Source organism: Caretta caretta, chromosome 1 (assembly GCF_965140235.1).
Source record: "Caretta caretta isolate rCarCar2 chromosome 1, rCarCar1.hap1, whole genome shotgun sequence".
In the NCBI taxonomy this organism is placed as follows: Eukaryota; Metazoa; Chordata; order Testudines; family Cheloniidae; genus Caretta; species Caretta caretta.
Genome location: NC_134206.1, coordinates 125,685,972 through 125,707,248, shown reverse-complemented (window position 1 = coordinate 125,707,248; position 21,277 = coordinate 125,685,972). Strand labels below are relative to the sequence as shown.

Below are 21,277 nucleotides of genomic sequence, written 5' to 3'. Positions count from 1 at the left end.
GTTTTCTCATTGTACTCTGCCCGGGCTGACTAACACTAACCATATTCCTTAGTTCCTCTCTGTCTCAGAGCACAGAAAATATTGTCACAACAAGTCTTATTCACTAGATAGTCACCAGTGATATATCTCCCTCTTTCTTGCCTTCATCCATTGCATCTCACCCATGCTTGGATGGACACAGTCTTTACACACCTCTCAACCAAATGAGAATGCAAAGCTAGCATTGGTAGGGGCACTCTCTACACCAAAGGTGGTGGGGAATCACTGGGTGTTGGTGAGATGCAGACCATGTATCTGCACCAGGTACAATACACTTTCTTAAGTGATGTTTGGAAGCTTCAGTTTTGGGAGCTTCTGCAGTCATTGTGTCTATGCTGCCTAGAGCTCCCACTCAGCCTGCAAAGAGGGGTTGTGCCCTACAGGCCATGTCATTCACAGAATAGTACAAACTGAAGGCCAGACTAGTGCAAATTGGCTCCATTGAGCTAAACTGATTTACAGCAGCTGAGCATCAGACCTTACTATTCTCTACTATTGTGTCTTCCTCTACTTTGTACAGCACAGAGCGCACTGAGAGTGCTGGGTTGGTAATAAAAATACAGTGACCTGCCCTGCAGACAGGAACGAACAGTGTGAACGTTCCATTTACATATCCGTCAGCTGTTCCGTGGAATGTGTAGCAATGCAATAAAGCAAACAAAGAAGAAGAAGTTATACACAGGCTATTGTTTATTTAGGTCCCTATAAGAAGGAACAAGTAAATTGTCTGAGGCAATTTACTTTGCTGAGATATCTGATGATCAAAGGCCCTTTTCAAATTGAAGATGAGGTAGGGGAATAAAAAGGAGAGGAAGGAAGTTGGTGAGAGCAGCTGCAGATGCTGCAGGAGGAGGTAGGTGAGCAATTCTGAAAGCAACTAATCCTGGGTGGAGGATACAATTGCTGGCACAGGGCCAGGAGTTCTTATTGGACTGGAGCCAAAGCTCATTGAACTCAAAGGGAATCTTTCCATTGACTTAATGAACCCCGGATCAGGCCCTAGGAGAGAAGGCACTGTCCTTACTCTCTGGGTGATTCTTTAGCAGCTGTCACCTGGCAGCTTACAGCCTTGCTCAGTTCAGCCTCCTTCAGCATCCATGCCTATAAATGATTAACTTGTTCTTGATCTTTGCTCCCTTTAGGCCTGAGGGAGGCTGTGCTGGAGCCAGGTTTTTTGGACCCTCCTCTCCATCCTGACATAGGGATAGGCATTTGGGATGTCAGGCTGGAGAGCAGGGTCCAAACGAGGGTGACCAGACAGCAAGTGTGAAAAATCGGGATGAGGTGGGGAGTAATAGGAGCCTATATAAGAAAAAGACCCCAAAATCACGACTGTCCCTATAAAATCGGGACATCTGGTCACCCTAGTCCAAACTAACTGGGCTGTGGCACTGTCTCAGGGGCAAACAGAGCAAAGACCAAGAGGGTGAGAGTGAGTTAATCATTTATACATCCCCAAACAAAGCCCCTAAACCTGAGCTACTCCTTGGTTCATGGGTGGCTGCACTGCAGAACAGATCTCAGGGCTCACGGCATCTTAGTTCATGGACTGAAGATCATTTATCTGTGGAAAATATATAAAAACAGGTAATTACCAAGCTCCCTGAAACGGTGGTTAACTCTTTCCTTGCTGGCTCCTGAAGCATCTCTGTGGAGTCAGTTTGTTTTACGCAGTCGGATTGTCACCTAGGCATGCTCAAGGAGATCCCTTCCTTAGGGTTTGTCTGAGAACCCGCTGAAATCAGTGGGAGTCTCTCTGTTGACTTTGAGGGGCTTTGGTTACAGTCCCCAATGTCTTAACATGAGGATTGGTTTCTGAAGTCAATGGCCATCCCTGAATGAAGAAAAGGGGAATGCAGTAGTTTTGACTTAAAATATATCCTTTCCAAAGTATTTCTTTAGTAATTATGGGCTAGTGAGGGGAGCGCTAAAGAACCTTTTCCTTGTGTCTTCCTTTGCCCCCCCTCCACCCCCAGGCCTGGAATAACAGCAGCACCAGCCTGCTTTCCTACAGCTGCAGTCCAACTGAGATTTAGCCAGTAGAAAGTGTGGCAAGAAAAAAAAAATCATCTTATGGCCCTTGTACAGCAACCAGGGGACCACTTAGTGGCAGAGAGGAAAACATACTGCATCCTCTTTGGGGCTATAGCAGCTGCTGTTCTTCCCCAGAATGCCAGAGTATTCTGCCCCCTCTCCTTTGCTGACTCCTGGATCCTGCTCTCCCCCTGCTTGTGGTACTGCAGTCAGTGATAGAGCCAGTTAATGGAGTGTGTCATCATGGTGCACTGGGTCCTGGAGTGCCTTCAGTGCTAAAAATACCCTTCCCCAAAGCAGACCAGAGGCTATTAGGCATGATTAAGCCTTATCCTAGTAATTATTATTATTCAATTACTATTATTCTTCTGCCTAACAGTGGTATCACATAATGTGAATAACATAGGCAGACACGTGAAGTGCTGCTGTTCTGTAGTAATATATATTTCATTCATACATTTGTATATACATGAAAATTAACTTTTTGTTTCCTGTTGTCATTTCCTCTAGTTCCTTCCAGTCTCTGATATTAAGCAGTGAACTCCGGAGGTTAAGATTACTCATGAAGAAATGCTATCAAGGCTTCCCGTGGTAATCTGATCATAGACTAATGAATATTTGCAAGTATGGTGTTAGTCCTTCAAGCCCATGCAGCAATCTTTATCTTGGGCAACCTGGTGGCTTCTCAACCACTTGCACAAAGTAAGTTGAACTTCCAGATATTAATTTTAAAACCTGATGTGCAGATTCACATTATTTCTGTGGATGCTTTATTTGCTTCATGTTTTATCAAGTACAATACCTTCTAAAAAAATATGTCCCGTTTCATCACTGGTGTAACATCACAATGACTTCAGTGGAGCTACACCAGGCATGAATTTGACCCCTGTTTCTTCACAAATCTATAGGGATATAACAGAAATATTTAAAATGGTTTCTTCCAGTTAACATTCAGGGAGGATGAATGTTTTGTTTGAAGATAAGGGGAGTGCCTCTCAAAACTCTGAGAAGTGGTACATACTGCCGAAGTTATGAATTATGCGAGCAGGGATCATGTGCAAAAAATAGAAGTGCAATCTTCTGACCAGACATTCATATTAAAAACCAGAGATTAAAGTAAGACTTAAACAATTAATATTCTCTCATATTAAGTAGTATATGGGATAATGCCCATTGACCTGAGGATACTGAAATATCCATTGACCTGAGGATACTGAAAAAGTATATACTTAATTATACATTTCCCAGAGGGGAAAACCTCACTTATTATTAATCCACAGTAACAGCTTGGATATTTGATAACCCGGACATTAGAATATCTGTCTTTAGCTATATTGCACAGTATCATTATTACTCGTGCTAAGAAATAAACAAATTAACTCAAAAATCCATAAAAAAAACCACCCAGCACACATGGATGACAATTTAACCTTCATTCTTGTTAACTCTAAGTTCCTGTTTTTCATTTCTGAATTTCATGAAAAAAAATCATGGTTTAAGATTCTTCCAACAGTTTATCATTTTCTTTAGAAATCTGTACTATATTATATTTTATGTCTGAAACATACTACTTATGGCAACTCAGTAACACAAGGACCTATGTTCCAGTGCTAATTACCTGGTATAGTTATTTACAAAGTGGGTGTAACACTCTACTATTCACATATGTTAGATCCAATTTGTACAAGCATAAATGACCTCATAAGATGCAAGGCTGTGGAGAATCAGCCTAGTAGTGCCTAGCTACTGCAGTGTCTGCTGATCCTACCAATTGTGTGCCACTTCCGCCTGCTATGAAGCCCAATAGATGTAATAAGGAATACGTCTCTCCCAGGCATATGCACTCACTTTCTCTCCATCTCACTCCCTCTCATTTTTAAGACAGGGATTCACTTACCTTTTATTCTGAGTCATGGGAGCTCATTTCATGCTTTTCAGTGCTTACCCTGAGTAGCATTATTTCCTACATGCGGTTCTACTGACTTAGATGAGATTGCTGTCATGGATAAATAATATTCAGTGCAAGTAGCTGCTGCAGGATCAGTTGCAGGGTATCAGTCTCAGGCTGGCTCAATACAGCAGGCTAGGAGCTACTGCATGTGGAAGTACTATGTGTGGTTGCCTATTAGGTTTTAATCAGTTTGGGGAAATCAGAAGTGGTTTTTCTTTTTTGTTCTGTTTTGTTGTTTTGGTGAGATTGCAACGGTTCCAGAACATTGGTGTTCCACTCTGTTATCTTTGTAGATATGTGTTTTTTGTCTGTTCCATTACATTTAGGCTTATTATGGTGTTCCTTTTGGTTCAATGATAAAGAAAAACATTACTTGTGGTTCGCAGTACTGCTGCTTTCCTAATTGCTCTGGGTTCTGCTTGCATAAATTACTGAGGATGGTGGGCTCAACTAATAGTCACATTTTCTGCTTATTTTTCCTACCAGACGACTTCCTGCACATGCAGAGATCACATATTTCATGTATTTATGCTTCTACACACTTTCAGTGCATTCAGTGATCAACTGTGCCAATAAGACCCTGCCATTGAGGGCCATGTGGTGCACCATTAATGCTGTTGGAGTTCCAGCAAGAATTTTCCCTCAGAGAACAAAAGTAGAGTTTTCCCCGGAGCTGGAAGAGTCTGACCTTGCTGTGGCCCTTCCAGCAGTGCAGCAGGTTCCTTACTGAGTTCTTGGCCAGGTCCACTGGCTGACACAGGAGGGCATGGGTCCAGAACAGCTCTTCAGGGCAGGCACTGTCTCCTTGCTGTATGGTTGTACAGAGCCTAGCACTATGAGGCCTTGGCTTCCAGCCATGCTACAGTAATAAATAATTATAATAATAATAATTAACTAATAACCCTGCTTCTTTCCTGTCACTTTGGGGTGTCATGTGATCTCCCTGCTCTTGTGCAACTGTGGGGCAGCGGGAAAAATAGGGGGCTACAATTATTATGAAATGAGGCACCCAATTGGCTTGTAAAGATCCTGACTGGGTGGACAGTTCAATGCTTGAGACCATCCCACTTACCCTCCTTGGAATCATGAAGCCTATGAAAGGGGGAGAAAATATCCTTTGTTTTATCGCTCTACCTTGTTCCCGCTCCTCCCCCCCCAAGTTAAAACTCTCTGACTTGACTCCCATGAAAGCCACTTTCCACTGACATAAGACGGTTCTCTTTCCAAAAATGCAATGTCTGCCCATAGAGGACAATAAACATCCCTGCAGCAAACGGGGCAGGAAGTGTTGGGCGTAAGAAGGGATGGTTAACATTTGGATAAGCTATGGAAAAGAATCCAAACTACTGATGCTGATCTGAGTCAACCTTTTAAAAATATTATTTAAAATAATACCTTTTCTTTATTTATATTATTATTTGTAAAGATGAACACAGTACTGTCCCAATACTTAAAGAGAGAGCATGGGTCCAGATCCTCAAAGGTATTTTACTCCCATTACATTTCAGAGGGAGTCTGAGGGTCTGGTCCCTACTCTGGAACACATAGGGTATTGGAGAGGGCTGTGAAATGTATATGAAATACTTAAACAAACCAAAAAAGTGCAGAGTCTGAAGTTCATTTCCTCAACAGCAATGCATATTTTAATAATCAAATGATTTTAAAATGTATTTAAAATTATATAAGTCCTCTGTAATTGAATACATTATTTTAAAATCTTTAACAGGTTATGCCATCACTTACCTTTTATGAAGTTCTTAGAAACTAGAGTACATCAGATGGTTCCTATCTCACCAGATGTTTTATTATAACCCCCCACTCTCTTTCTATTAATTACTCACTGTTTATTGTTAATGTATTTACAAGGTGTACACATCAATGACCATGTTTGCTAGATGTCAAATACAGATGTGAAAATCCCAGAGTTCCAATCCATAATATGCAGCAGGCCTATAGTTATGTGCAGAATAAGACCGCGATTCTGCAAAGATTCCTGCATGTGGTTAGCTTTACACAATGCACATAGTCCCACTGAAGCCAAGAGGACTAAATGTAAAGTTAAGCATATGGGTAAGTCTTTGAAGGCTCGGAATAAAAATGACAATCTTTAAGGCCGAACAAAAAGCATATAAAGCCAAAACATAAGGTCTTTATCCAGGGTTAGATTGAGCCTTTAAGGGACAGCCTATACTAAAGGATAGTATGGAGCTATCCTCCCACAGGAGAAGGACCAGGAGGCATTTTTTGTGGGATGCAGCTTACTCCATCCTTTGTGACCAGTCATCTCTATTGGTTTTCCATGGAGGGTGAGACCCCCCAGCCTCACCTCCTCCCCATCCCTTTCCATCCACTCTGGGATGTCAGAAGGAAGTGACCACAGAGCCTGGGATTCTGCCTTGTGCTTATGAGGGGTGTGTAAAAGTGGGTAAATGGATTGTTCTCTCCAAATAGGCAGAATCTAACCCTCAGTTTCCCTGGCAGCCTTTTGAAAAGGAATCCAGAGGAGCCCAGGTGGCTTCCCTGATTTGCCCACTCAGAGTCTGCAGATCTTGAACAGTACAGAGTCTCTGACGAGGGGCCTCTATGGGGTGGGGGAGTTCTTGGGGGAATTTGCCATTTAGGCGCCCGCTTGCTCATGGAAGGGAAAGGCAGGATCGCAATCAAGGACTTCAGGATTTGGCCTTGAGGAAGGGTTGGTTCAGCGGATGGATAATAGGATTACAGAACCTTTCACCTCTTAGTATGGAGAGGAGGTCAGCAGTGATCAAATGCCCTTAGCATACGATGGCTGTGAGGTATTCTAAGTAAAATAAGTTACGTTTTCTGATCACATTCTCAGGGCACATGTGTCCACATCACAAAAAAAAAAACCCAACATCACAATTAGTCCTAGAGCTGGCATCCTTGTTGGTAATCTCAGCATTGAGATCAAGGATTAAATGCCAATCTGGCATCTTCCACAGGGATTAGTTATTCCTCGCTAAAAGAAATAAATTATAAACTTGTTCAAAAGGACAGGAATTGTGGTTTATTTTTATGAGTATGTTGAGGTCCTTGTGATATGCAATAAAATGACAAGGGAACGTCCAGATATGTACTGATAGTCACCACAAATTTGAAGGGGAATTAACACAAAAATGTTCACATCTGGCCACCACAATATTTCTCAGGTGTACATAAAGAAATTCAGACCAGTACTTCCCCTAAAAAAAGTACAGTGCTACATCTGACAGTTCCATAAGACAATAGCTGGCTGAAAGACATTAAAAAAGTAATTCCCTTAGAGAAGGACACATATCCAGCAGACAGCATATGGGCTTCAAGGTACTCCAGAGTCATTTTGGGTCCTACATACAAATACTTCATATGGATAGGAATGCCTCTTTACTGCTTGCCATTATGTTTACCTATAACTCAGTGCATTCTGACATTGAAAAATTAAATGAGCATTGAATTTGACTTAGCCTTGAAAGTATGTGATTAAACAAGCATGCAATGCAAACATTCTCTATTTGTTTTTTATGATTCTAACACATGAAAGTTAACGATTCCTACTTGGTTTATAGAACGAAAAATTGTCCATAATAATAGTCATCAAAATATTTATTTGCCTACCTCTACAGGCTGTTGTAAAGACTAATGAGTTAATGTGTGTAAAGGGACTTCAAGATATGTAGTGTTCTGTATACACACTATTTCAATTTTTTAAAATTTAATAATATGGGATCTTTATTTAAAAGAAGAGATGTGATGGAAAAATAAGAAAAAGCACACTATAAATTTGTTTAATTATTCACAGATATAATTTATGCCCACTTTAATGCCCTTTGACACTGCCAGAGATGTGTAAATTGGCCTTTGTGTCAATAAGAATCAGGCCCAATCACCTGTATCCTGCAAGTGCAGAATTGTTCCCTATAGTAATTTTTCCTGTATTATGATAAATATTTTAAAATGACTCCGAACTGGAACCTACAGTTTATAGATCTCATTTTAGGAGTTTTGTTTCTGATATTTAGCATAAATTTTCATACTCTTGATTTCATTCCACAACCTATAGTTATGCTTCTTGTGTAACCCAGAAAAATTCCTTTGGTTCCTTGATATATGCACCCTTCAGATATTTGTAGCTGTTTATCTTGTCTAAAGATAAATCAAGCTCTGAGGAATATACTTGATGTACCACTGTGGTATTCTAATCAAGCCTGAATAACTGGAAGCAACATTGGCTTTGATCAGATGCCTAGAATCTGAGCAAGAGGGAAGTCTGGTAGTGGGGAGCAGGAGGATGGGAGAAGAAAGAGGATGTGAGGATAGTAAGATGCTCTGAGGTGACCTGGCCATAAGGAGGTAGGGAGAAGTGGTCAGGTCCATTGGGAGAAACCATAAAATTCCTTCTTATCCACTGATTCAAATCTGGGACACTAGCCAAACTAATTCTGAAGGAGAGGGATAAAAAATGGCCAAATCAGTGATGCTGCATATACTATGTGGAGGCAGTGTTTCTTTCTAAAGATTCCACTTCAAGCAGGTATCTGAAATATTATTTAGCTGAAGCCAAATATCGGAAAGTTGGCTAGATTTCCTCTGAAGAGCTATTCAAAGCTGAATTTCAGTATAGCCCCACAAGCTACCCAAATTCAGATCTGATACTTCTCTCAGACAGCCACCAATCTGCAGTAAATCTATTGAAGACACTCAAGTTACACCTATTCAAAACTGGTGTGAGAGAAGAAATCAGGACCATAGTTCTTCTTTCCCAAATACGTAATCATTTTTATTGCTACTTTCTGCATTCCTCCGAGTCTGCTGACATCTTCTTGGCGTTGAGCTGCACAGAACAAAATGAAATATTCCAGGGCAGTTATACTGAAGTTGTATAATGAGGGACTGACATCAACCTGCTCTGCTGTGTGATGACTCTGCATACGTATTTGGGCCTATTGTGCTGCCACATGGCCTTGCAGACTCATATCTATTGTTGTACACTGTGGGCTTGTCTACACTTGAAATGCGACCGAGCCACAGCTCAGGCACTGCAGCTGCGCGGCTGTAGTGCTTCAGTTTAGACATTACCTACACAGACGGGGGAGGTTCTCCCATTGGTGTAGGGAATCCACCCCCCTGAGAGTCTGGATCTATGTCAATGGAAGAATTCTTCTGTCAGCCTAGCGCTGTCTACACTGGGGGTTAAATCAGCTTAACTACATCGCTCAGAGGTGTGGATTTTTCACAACTCCCGAGCAATGCAGCTGGGCCGATCTAATTTTTTAGTGTAGACCAGGCCTAACAGTCCCTCGGTGTTGTTCATTCGCTATTGTTCTCCAGGTTTCTCCTTCCAAATGTTTCAGATTATATTTTTGCAGAGGCCTTGTTTTGTACTTTTCCAGTCTCAATGCCCTTATTATTTTCCACCCATATTTCTAACCTCTCTAGGTCCTTTAGTCTTATTTCTCTGCCTTGCAAGTCTTCACGTCACCTCTCATTTTTTCTGTCGTCTGTGACCGTGGAGTAATTAAATCGGAACTACTGGTCTCTGAACAAATGTGTGGTCATGTCCTTGATTTCTGGGGTTAAAACTGTTTTGTTTGTCATTGCAATGAGACAGGTTTGAAAGAAACTATCAAAATCACAGCAGTCAATTTCAATGGTGAACAGATGCAGATCACATGGGCAGCTAAAGACTATTTCCCTGACAGGAATGTGACTTTTTTTTACAGGTAAGTACTGGCAATGGCTATCCTCTTCCCCTTGGCTAATGTCTTTGGTCTTTGGTTAGTGATTCTGAAAGTATGTCTACACTGCAATTAAATACCCATGGCCTGTGTCAGCTAACTTGGGCTCATGGGGGTGAAGGGTTCATGTTTAGCTATTCCACCTGGAAGCAGGCAGGGCACACCCTGACTGTTTTGTAGAAGCAATGCACACATTGCTCTATCCAAGGACAAGGGCTAGATATAAACCATAAAAACTTGATTGTTGGGACAGCAACTGTGGGAGGCTTTCTTAGCCTGGGCTCAAGGCCTAAGAACCAGGATTGTAGTAAATAAAAAATGGCAAATAAGTATATTAATCAACGTCATACATTCCTTTGTGTATCTTTTTGCGGTAGCAGTGTGTAATGCTTAGAAAAAAAATATAATAAAAGGAAAAAGTGAAAGGCGGGGGGGCAAAACAGCCCATCTCAGCTAACCAGTCTGCTTGCTTGCATAAAGCTGTGTTCTGTCTCATAATTAAACCGCCACATGGGGGTCTGGAACTTCGTTTACATCACAATTTTACAATCCTGCAGCCCAAGCCCTGCGAGTCTGAGTCACTGACATGGGCCACCTGTGAGTGTTTTAATTGCAACTCAGACCTACCCTTCGCCATCTCACTCAGTCCAAGTTGTGTTTGAGCTACACCCGCAAATGAAAGAGAATCTTATATTTGATCCAGATCAACATGCAGACTCATTTGTGTTCGCTCCACACCACAACCCTATTTTCCAAACTAATCATCAGATCTGCTGAATACTTAGCTGCATGCAAGTAGTTACACCCACAGTTTTGTCCATTTTTCTGATGCCCACCAGTTTGTCAGAACAGTTGGAGCCATTTTTCACAAACACACACACACACACACACACACACACCTTTAGCTGCTGTTATAATTAAGAGCTGTGCAGCAATCAGTTGATGCTGCAAATGAAATGAAACATTTATAGCTGCTTTGGGTCAATGACAAGTCAACCAGTAGGAGGTTTACTCAATTGTTAGTGGGTATATGAGACAGTATACCCACTAACTAACTATATTTCCAGTAGTATGGTGTAGAAATAGGACATGTCACCAAATGGTGAATGTCTGACACAGCTGTTAAAACAAACCCTTCCCTTCTTAGAAAAGACAATATTAAAGAAACCTCACAATCTCAAATTGTAATGAACAGCTATCTGGAAAGGCAATAGCAATTAGGTACCAAACTCCCCTTTTCCGCTTTGAAAATCCCATCTATAAATTTCCCATGGGAGAAGTATTTTAATAAGCTAAAGTGACAAAAAGCAACTAACTCATTTCAATAGATAACATAATAACTGTGTTAACTAATTTTATTTTGTTTTTACTTATAGATTTGGCACAGCTCTTCAAAACAGAACTTGGAAGCAATGCCCCCACTATATACTTGACCAAGGTTACAATTCTGGCTGTTTCTTTAAGACAGAGGGACTCACTCTTAACATCTCTTTTAAGGATAAGAATGGAAGTGAAGAGCTTTTCCATCATCAGCTAAAATCTGATTCCTTTAGTAAGTGAGTGAGCAATGACATTACCAGATTCCTTGGTAATGCTAGTGCCTTCAGTGATCTTCTTTTGTATTGAGTCTGAGATGAAGAGATAGAACTATTTCAGAGTATAAAATATTATCGAGGAAGATGGCGAATTAGTCAAGTGTATAAAATATTATCAGGATGGACAGAATATTGTTCTCTGTTTGGGTATACTGAGGCTTCTTCTTCAACACTTACTTCAGTGGTCACATTGCCTTCACTGGGGCTACTTGTTTTGAATAAAGCCCCCCAAATTCAGATAAAAATCTGGATTTTGAACACTTAAAAATGTAGGTATGTTTGGATTTTGAAATATTTAGTATAGTTGACTATGTAGAACATGTAAACATACATGTAGCAACAACTGGAAGCCATGCTTCCATTTTCATAGTGGAGGGGTAAATAGATGATATCACAATGCCAAAATGACAACGGGTTACAGTGAGAAAACACTGGAAGAGTAAGAAAGAGGCATTTCCATTTCTGTTATACTTTTATTGGTTTTATGTATGTAGATGTGCCTTATGGGTTCAACATGTAATGACTATTAGTGCAAAGAAATCTGCAGAATAGTAGGAACTAATACTAAATAAAATAAAATAAACCAGCTATAGAGCACCACTGAGCATGTCTTCTAAAGTTAGGAGAGCTTCCCAGGAGGCAGGGTAGTCTTATGGCTAAGACACTGGAGTGGTGTTCAGGAACTCAGGTTTAATTCCCAGCTTTGTCACAAATGTCCTGTGAGACATTGGGCAAGTCACTTTGGATCTCTGTGCCTCAGTCTTCCATCCCTAAAACAGAGATAATAGTGCTTCAGATCTCACAGGGGGTTTTGCGAAAATTCATTAATATTTACCAGGTGCTCAGATACTACAGGAATGGGAGTGAAGTAGTTAGATTTCTTTGCAGGTGGTGTGGATCAAAAGAGAGGGTGCACTAATGTACTTTAGGAAGGGTGTTATGCTCCAACTCCCATGAAGATGCAACTTCCACTGCTAAGAGGTAAACAACCAAATGGTTCAAAATATTGTGCCCATAACCGCTGACCATCTGTAATCAATGTGTCAATTTAGAACAGCACAAATGCATGATGCCATGGGTCTGAATTACATTTTGATGTACAGAAAACAGGCCAGCTGGAGAACTGAACATTCCAGGAGAACTGAACTTCATGACAGTCTAAAGAATTCCAGGAAGGCTTGGGTTTGGGAGCGATGGTTTGAAGTGAGTTGTAGTGATTCTTTTTAAGAGCATATTGTGTAATTTATATTAAATTTTTTCCTCAGTAAAACCCAATCCGCCTGAAAATGTAACCTTCCATTGGAAAAGAGATACGGTTACGATAGAATGTAATAAACCAAAGACAACAGCAAGGTGCTTGAAGCTTGAACTTCAGTATAAAAGCAAGTATGACAAAGAATGGCAGGTGGGTAGAGTTTGGAATTCTCACTTAGCACAGGAAAGAGATGGGAGTGGCACCTCCACAGAACAGAAAGCATGGGTTTTCCCAACAGGACCATCCCATCCCATCCCATCCCATTAACATACACTTGATGGGCTGGCAGCAGAATAATGTCTAGTCTTCACTGCAAAAAAGGTGCATTTTTTCCTTTGGGGTAACTAACACACATGTGCTACCCTGAGGTAAATACATGCTGAAGGCCAGACACTTTAACTTAAAGAAAGGTAAAGTTGTCAAGCAAAACAGTCCTATACCTCCTCCAGGGATTAGCCTTGAGGAGTTTACTTCATGGCGAACTAAGTGGCTGGTCTTCAGTGTATTTTTACCTCAAGACAGTGTTAGTTATCCCCAGTAAAAAACACATCTTGTTTAGCAGTGAAGGCAAGCCCTAACATTTGCTAGACTCCTGGATATCTAATGTGTGCTGAATGTCAGCATTCCAGTAAATGGCCACATTTCAAGGGAGATACACTTCACCTCATACACACATATCAAGAAGACATAGGGGAAAGGCCATATATAAAGAATGGGAGCAGGGAGGGGAATCATAAATGGGAAATGATGATGAAAAATGGGAGAAAGAAGAAAAACAACAGAGAACAGGAGATGGGGAAGAGACAATGTTTCAGGCAACTTATTTATCTAGAACATGAATACCAGCTTTACATTTCATTTCATGGATTAATTCTTCCTAGGCTCATAACTAACGGGTATGCTTTGTGGACCAAAGCTAATTCTGTTTGTTTCACTGCAAATAATTATTGAGACATAAATGTAACAAAGAACTTATACGTTAACTTAACTGTAACATTGTTTAAGGCTAGAAATCAGTTTGAACCAGGAAAATCCATCCAAGATCCAGATTTCCTAAAATTTTTGGGGATGTTCTACTTGTGTCAGCCCATCTCCTATGTTTGTTATTACAATGATATAGTATAATACTGTGAGAAGAAAAATATATGTTGGAAATAATAATTAATGATCAAATATCTTCCTGTCCAGTCTAGAAAATCTGCATGTTGCAAAGTTGAAGAGCAAGGATTTGATCTGGAAAAGTGCTACTCCTTCCGGGTCAGATTGGAAAGACTCGTTCCTTTTTGCAATAGAATTCCTTATGCCAGTGAATGGGCAGAGGCAACAGTTTGGAGAAACGGCAGCCTACTAGGTAAATGCTAAGCTACATTCATGTTCTTAGCTGGGAATATAATCAGAGGAGGGGAGGCTGGGAGAGGGGATGGCAGGTGGTGCATCAGGTTAATTCAAAGTAAAGATCTAGTCAAACAATGGAACAACCGAGTCTAAAGCCACACTGAGTATTCTGGCCTTTGCCATTGATTTAAGACATTGACATGGAAGTGGAGAATTTCCCTTGAATCTGTCAAATACTTGGGAAGTGACATAGACAGTTGCTGCCATGTTTCAGGCTCTTCAGTGACTTATGGGGGGAGGTCGTGACATCAAGCTTGCCATGAAGTTGTGGATCTACACAACCATGGTTATACTGACTCTATTAAATGGCAGGGGAACTTGATCACTGTTCCATATCAAGTGGCAGGACAAGATCAGAAATGAGGATATTTGAAACTGAAACCAACAGCCACCTCCATCAATGTTGGTTTGGTTTCAGTGACTTTCTTGGTACAGAGATATTAATAGGATGGAATACCAATGAATTACGAAGCATGTTTATCTAGGAATGCTGCTACACAGCTGACAATCATCTAGTCACCAAAAGCTTTGGTGGCGCAATAAATTTGCCAGCAATAGACATAAACTGAATATCTAGGCAGACCACCTAAAGGACCAGGTAGAGATTTATGTGGGTGGTGCTCAATCTGCAAGGAGAATACATCCCTTTGCAATTTGCCATCATGATGATGGATGGATCAGGTTAATTCATAGCCCTTTCAAAAATAATTTGATTCATGAGTGCAAATTGGGTTGGTGGCCTGATCCTTCAGTTCAGATCTATGTTGCTGTAGATGTCCCAAGCAACTAGATCTATCTGGCTTTAAGATTAAACTCGATAAGTTTATGGAGGAGATGGTATGATGGGATAACATGGTTTTGGTAATTAATTGATCTTTAAATATTCATGGTAAATAGGCCTAATGGCCTGTGATGGGATGTTAGATGGGGTGGGATCTGAGTTACCCAGGAAAGAATTTTCTGTAGTATCTGGCTGGTGAATTTTGCCCATATGCTCAGGGTTTAGCTGATCGCCATATTTGGGGTCGGGAAAGAATTTTCCTCCAGGCAGATTGGAAGAGGCCCTGGAGGTTTTTCGCCGTCCTCTGTAGCATGGGGCATGGGTCACTTGCTGGAGGATTCTCTGCTCCTTGAAGTCTTTAAACCATGATTTGAGGACTTCAATAGCTCAGACATAGGTGAGAGGTTTTTTGCAGGAGTGGTGGGTGAAATTCTGTGGCCTGTGTTGTGCAGGAGGTCAGACTAGATGATCATAATGGTCCCTTCTGACCTAAATAGCTATGAATCTATGAATCTATGAAAACTACTGATTTGGCCAGTAACAAATAGGCTTTGTATTACAGTAGCACCTACATACCCTAAATGAAATTAGTTTCCAGTTGTGCTAAGCCCTGTACAATTTCCCTCCAAAGTGGAAAATTTGTCAGTACACTATTTCAGAATTACAGTGACATTGATAATTATACACAAAGTTGATTCATGGATTGTTCAAATGATGTGTGCAATTTTTCAATGACAGAGATAAATAAGGAAAAGATACTGTCTGTGCCATTGAGATCTTATACACATGATTTAATTTTTTTAGTTCTAGATAATACTTTTTCCTTTCTCCCACAGTTTTGTTTACCTTGTCTGGTTTGTCTGTGAGATATATATGCTGCTGACATCCCTGTTTGAAGGAACTCTTCAGGGTTCCTCAATGTTATTTATTTATTTATTTAGATTTAAAAATGCAAAATTCCCATCCACAGCTCTGTGAAATTTAGCTATAGTTCATACATCCAATAATCACTATAATTATGAGACTAGTACAAAGAATATAGTGCAATAAAGTAATGGAATAAAATAGAATACTACAATAACCTCCAATAAAAATGAAATTGAAATACCCACAGCCAATTAAGTTGAAAAGCCTTAAACCATCAGCCAACCATTGCCTAAATCAGTGGTTCTTAACTTTTACTGCAGCCTGCACCCCTTTGGTTCTCAAAATATGTTCTCGCACCCCTTATCAAAAAATCAAAATATGTTCCCGCATCCCTTATCAAAAATAGTTGAAGTAGGTCAGTTCTTTAAACCTAGATATATTTTTTGTTTGTATATTACAGTAATAATTTAAAAATGTATAATGTTAATAAATTAACATTTAGGTTTGATGAAACAAAGTAATTGTACTTACGTGCCTGTGTTTAATTTGTGTTTTCGATGATTTACCTTCTAAAAAAATCTGGCATGTCTCTCACCCCCAGAAAGGGCATCTCACACCCCCAGGGGGTGCGTGCACTCCTGGTTAAAAACAACTGGCCTAAATCCTCAGAAAACAGGAGGGCTTTTCAGCATGTCTGTATGGTTAACAGATCCAGGTTCTGGCAGGCCAAAAGTGGAAGTATAATCCAGAGTTGTGTGGCCTTCACAGAAAATGCCACACCAGCAATCCCATCAGGTTTAAAATGAGAGAACTCTATCAGTGTAGGCTGAGAGAAGGTGTCTTCCAAGTAGCCAGCTCACTTTTAAGGATTTGTAAGTTAAAATCAACACTTTATATTCCACCTACAAAGTAACAGGCAGACAGTGGAGCTCACTGATCACTGGTGTTACAGCTGCTGCACCAGCTTCAGTATTTGGTGGTCTCAAGATGCAGCCCCCTCTAGAGTGCAGTCCAGAATATCAAGTGTCTGGCTAGGTCTGCCTCTTACCTTTTCTTTTGCTCATTCCTCGCCAAGCACAATGAAAAAACCAGAACTCTTGCCAGCAGCTGTTACGTGAACATCAAGTAAGCTTTGGATCTAACAAGACCCCCTAGTGCCATCCTGTGCCTCGTTCTTCTAAGTACAGTCTCAAAGACAGATCACATTAAGTTAGAGGACACTTTTCACAAGCTTTAGTAGGTCTGGATTATTCCTTATCGCTTTGCTGGAAAGCAATACTTCCAATGAGTGCCATGAACCAAGAGAGAGTTGCTGTAGTTACATGAACACAGGCAGTCACTCAGTCCACACACCTTCAAATCAGATCTCCACAAGGTGCCATCCACTAGGCTTTATAGGAACTGTGAGAGACTCAGATTTCTAACTCCCCAAAAAGATATCTCTACTTTGACACATGGGGATAGTAACTTCCTGGGGAAAATCTGTCTACACGAAACACTAGGGTGGGAATCCTGGCCTCATTGAGGTCAATGGTAAAACTCTGATTGTTTTCAGTGCAGCCAGGATTTCACTCTGGGACCATACCAAAGTTTTCAGTGCCTGCATACTAAATAACATCTGAAAGGCAAGCCAAGAAGAGTCTCTTAAAATTCCATAATGTCTGAATCCAAGTACTGTCTAGAGACATCATCCCTTCTCCTTGTGGCTTTTTGTGAATATGGACCAGATGGGCAGGTGGAAAACTCTGTTGTTGGGTAGGGTGTAAAACTGGAACTTTACCCATAATGCAGTCATTCCAATATATTAAATATTAAATAATATTTAAATTATTTCAATATATATTAGTTATGTTACCTTTCGAAGAGCAGAAGCTCATGGACTAGATTCACAAAAGTACTTACGAGCAGAAGTCTTGGGTTTAGGATCCTGAGTTTAGTTTTAGGCTTCACTGTGATTCACAAAACTCCCACTGAACCCTCTAGGCACCTCAACTCACTTGGCACCTCAGTTTCTTCAGTAAGACTTTCCTTCAGTGCCTATGTTTCTGCCCCTGGAATTGAGCACAGCTGCCTCACTTAAGGAGTCTGGACCATCTATCTCTTCCAAAGCCCAAGAGCATGTGCAGGGCCTGAGTTGGTAGGCATGCTCAAAGGCCACCTACTGGCTTAGGCCCCTCAGAGAAGTTCACACACAACAGCCATGGGAGGACCTCCCTCATAACTTTTACCCAGTGGTTACATTATTCATGTGGGAGACCCTGGGTTCAAGTCCCTCTTCCACCAGCTGTGGAAAAAGGATTTGAAAAGGACTCTGCTACCTCTCAGAGGAGTGCCCCAACCACTGAGCTATATGGTATTCTGATGTATGGTTCTTTCAGTCTCTCCTATTGAAGCTGTTCCACTGTGGCTAATTCCTTAAAGAGTCATTGGAGCAAGGGGATTGGAGCTTGGGTCTCTCACATTCTGGGAGTATCTGCTAACCCTCTCTGTGTGTGGCCTAAATGAAACCAGCTTCAACAAGAGAGATTTAGAGAGCCCCACATCAGAATATCCCCTCATCCAGTTGTTAGGCACTCATCTGAGTGATAAGACACCTCTGTTCAAGTCTCTTCTTTTCAAGAAATGGAAGGGAGACTTGAACTGGTGGTTTCCCACATCCCTAGTGAATACTCTAATCACTGGGCTAATATTTATGAGGGAATAGCTCTTCTCCCCTCTGCTTTTTGCAAAAAGTTCCTTAGGCATCTGACTTCAAAGAGGACCCATAACTGGAAATCACTAGTGGAGATAAGTTCCTCCCTGCAACCTGGATTTAGGCACCTATCTGTAGGAGAAAGGCGGGGCTTACCACACACTCCTCTTGGCAGCATCTCCCTTGCTAGCTGAGGCAGCTCCCCACTTCAGATGCTGGCTTTTATGAATCACAGTCTAACGCCTGTATTTCTCCCCATTTGTTGTGTAAGGAGCTAGGGCCTAACTCAGGCTTTGTAGATTGCAGTGTGTTCCTGTGATTTTCTAGGCACCTAAAAGTGAGGTGTTGTGACACTGAATATCACAACACCCAAGTCCCTCTGTGAATCAAGCCCTATTTGCTCCAGTTAGAGTGCTGAGCTGGCACAATAAAAGGTTTTTACTACAAGGAAAACTAAGAATTCCAGGAGGTTTGTAAATGCGTCACACTGTGCGCCAGTAGTCTTCTCCCTAACTCTCTCTGGGTTTAGGTATGAAACATTTGGAGGTTTTGTTTGTTTGTTCTGTTTTTGAGAAATAAAAAGCAGGGATTACATGTGAAAACTAGGTCATTTTGGGGGGCAATTTTGAGTAGAAACATGTAACCCTGTACCATTGTCCATAATTATTGCATTATTGTTTAATCAGTACTGTTTGTTGAACATGATATGGAATACCCCAAATGATGCCTAAGACCTCCTTTTAATCACACACAAGGCTATTTCTAATGGATAATACCACAGCCTTAAATTCATAACTTTGTTAGACACTAACAATCATAGACTGAATAGAAACACTGGATTTATGGCTAATTACAACAATCTGTAACCCACTAGCAATCCCCTGCACTCCCAACTGCTTTCTCCACCCCCTTCCTTTCCTCCCTATGACTGGAGGGTTGTTATCAGGTCACTTCACCTTGAATGGTCCCTTGAAATGTGTTAACTACTTATGATAAACAATCTGTTCCTCCTTGTATTTAGCAGTGACACTCTGAGTAAGGCTATGTCTACAGTGCAAAGTTAGGTTTCAGAGGAACAGCCGTGTTAGTCTGTATTCGCAAAAAGAAAAGGAGTACTTGTGGCACCTTAGAGACTAACCAATTTATTTGAGCATGAGCTTTCGTGAGCTACAGCTCACTTCATCAGATGTATACCGTGGAAACTGCAGCAGACTTTATATACACACAGAGAATATGAAACAATACCTCCTCCCACCCCACTGTCCTGCTGGTAATAGCTTATCTAAAGTGATCAACAGGTGGGCCATTTCCAGCACAAATCCAGGTTTTCTCACCCTCCACCCCCCCACACAAATTCACTCTCCTGCTGGTGCTAGCCCATCCAAAGTGACAACTCTTTACATAATCAAGTCGGGCTATTTCCTGCATAGATCCAGGTTTTCTCACATCCCCCCCACCCCCATACACACACAAACTCACTCTCCTGCTGGTAATAGCTCATCTAAACTGACCACTCTCCAAGTTTAAATCCAAGTTAAACCAGAACATCTGGGGGGGGGGGGTAGGAAAAAACAAGAGGAAACAGGCTACCTTGCATAATGACTTAGCCACTCCCAGTTTCTATTTAAGCCTAAATTAATAGTATCCAATTTGCAAATGAATTCCAATTCAGCAGTTTCTCGCTGGAGTCTGGATTTGAAGTTTTTTTGTTTTAAGATAGCGACCTTCATGTCTGTGATTGCGTGACCAGAGAGATTGAAGTGTTCTCCGACTGGTTTATGAATGTTATAATTCTTGACATCTGATTTGTGTCCATTTATTCTTTTACGTAGAGACTGTCCAGTTTGACCAATGTACATGGCAGAGGGGCATTGCTGGCACATGATGGCATATATCACATTGGTGGATGTGCAGGTGAACGAGCCTCTGATAGTGTGGCTGATGTTATTAGGCCCTGTGATGGTGTCCCCTGAATAGATATGTGGGCACAATTGGCAACGGGCTTTGTTGCAAGGATAAGTTCCTGGGTTAGTGGTTCTGTTGTGTGGGATGTGGTTGTTGGTGAGTATTTGCTTCAGGTTGCGGGGCTGTCTGTAGGCAAGGACTGGCCTGTCTCCCAAGACTTGTGAGAGTGTTGGGTCATCCTTTAGGATAGGTTGTAGATCCTTAATAATGCGTTGGAGGGGTTTTAGTTGGGGGCTGAAGGTGACCGCTAGTGGCGTTCTGTTATTTTCTTTGTTAGGCCTGTCCTGTAGTAGGTAACTTCTGGGAACTCTTCTGGCTCTATCAATCTGTTTCTTTACTTCTGCAGGTGGGTATTGTAGTTGTAAGAAAGCTTGACAGAGATCTTGTAGGTGTTTGTCTCTGTCTGAGGGGTTGGAGCAAATGCGGTTGTATCGCAGAGCTTGGCTGTAGACGATGGATCGTGTGGTGTGGTCAGGGTGAAAGCTGGAGGCATGCAGGTAGGAATAGCGGTCAGTAGGTTTCCGGTATAGGGTGGTGTTTATGTGGCCATTGTTTATTAGCACTGTAGTGTCCAGGAAGTGGATCTCTTGTGTGGACTGGACCAGGCTGAGGTTGGTGGTGGGATGGAAATTGTTGAAATCATGGTGGAATTCCTCAAGGGCTTCTTTTCCATGGGTCCAGATGATGAAGATGTCATCAATATAGCGCAAGTAGAATAGGGGCTTTAGGGGACGAGAGCTGAGGAAGCGTTGTTCTAAATCAGCCATAAAAATGTTGGCATACTGTGGGGCCATGCGGGTACCCATAGCAGTGCCGCTGATCTGAAGGTATACATTGTCCCCAAATGTGAAATAGTTATGGGTAAGGACAAAGTCACAAAGTTCAGCCACCAGGTTAGCCGTGACATTATCGGGGATAGTGTTCTTGACGGCTTGTAGTCCATCTTTGTGTGGAATGTTGGTGTAGAG

The 21,277-nt window shown here is 41.4% G+C and overlaps 1 protein-coding gene across 1 annotated transcript in view; it reads left to right on the top strand.

The window, feature by feature from the left end:
* Positions 1 to 1,560: 1,560 nt before the first annotated feature.
* The window catches only part of CRLF2 (cytokine receptor like factor 2), a 32,249-nt gene continuing 12,532 nt past the window's right edge, over positions 1,561 to 21,277 (top strand). The window contains exons 1-6 of the mRNA XM_048859589.2: positions 1,561 to 1,626; positions 2,584 to 2,775; positions 9,633 to 9,744; positions 11,136 to 11,311; positions 12,620 to 12,759; positions 13,798 to 13,960. Of these exons, the coding sequence (XP_048715546.1) occupies positions 2,700 to 2,775; positions 9,633 to 9,744; positions 11,136 to 11,311; positions 12,620 to 12,759; positions 13,798 to 13,960 (667 nt within the window). The 5' untranslated portion in view covers positions 1,561 to 1,626; positions 2,584 to 2,699. The remainder of the gene's footprint in view (positions 1,627 to 2,583; positions 2,776 to 9,632; positions 9,745 to 11,135; positions 11,312 to 12,619; positions 12,760 to 13,797; positions 13,961 to 21,277) is intronic.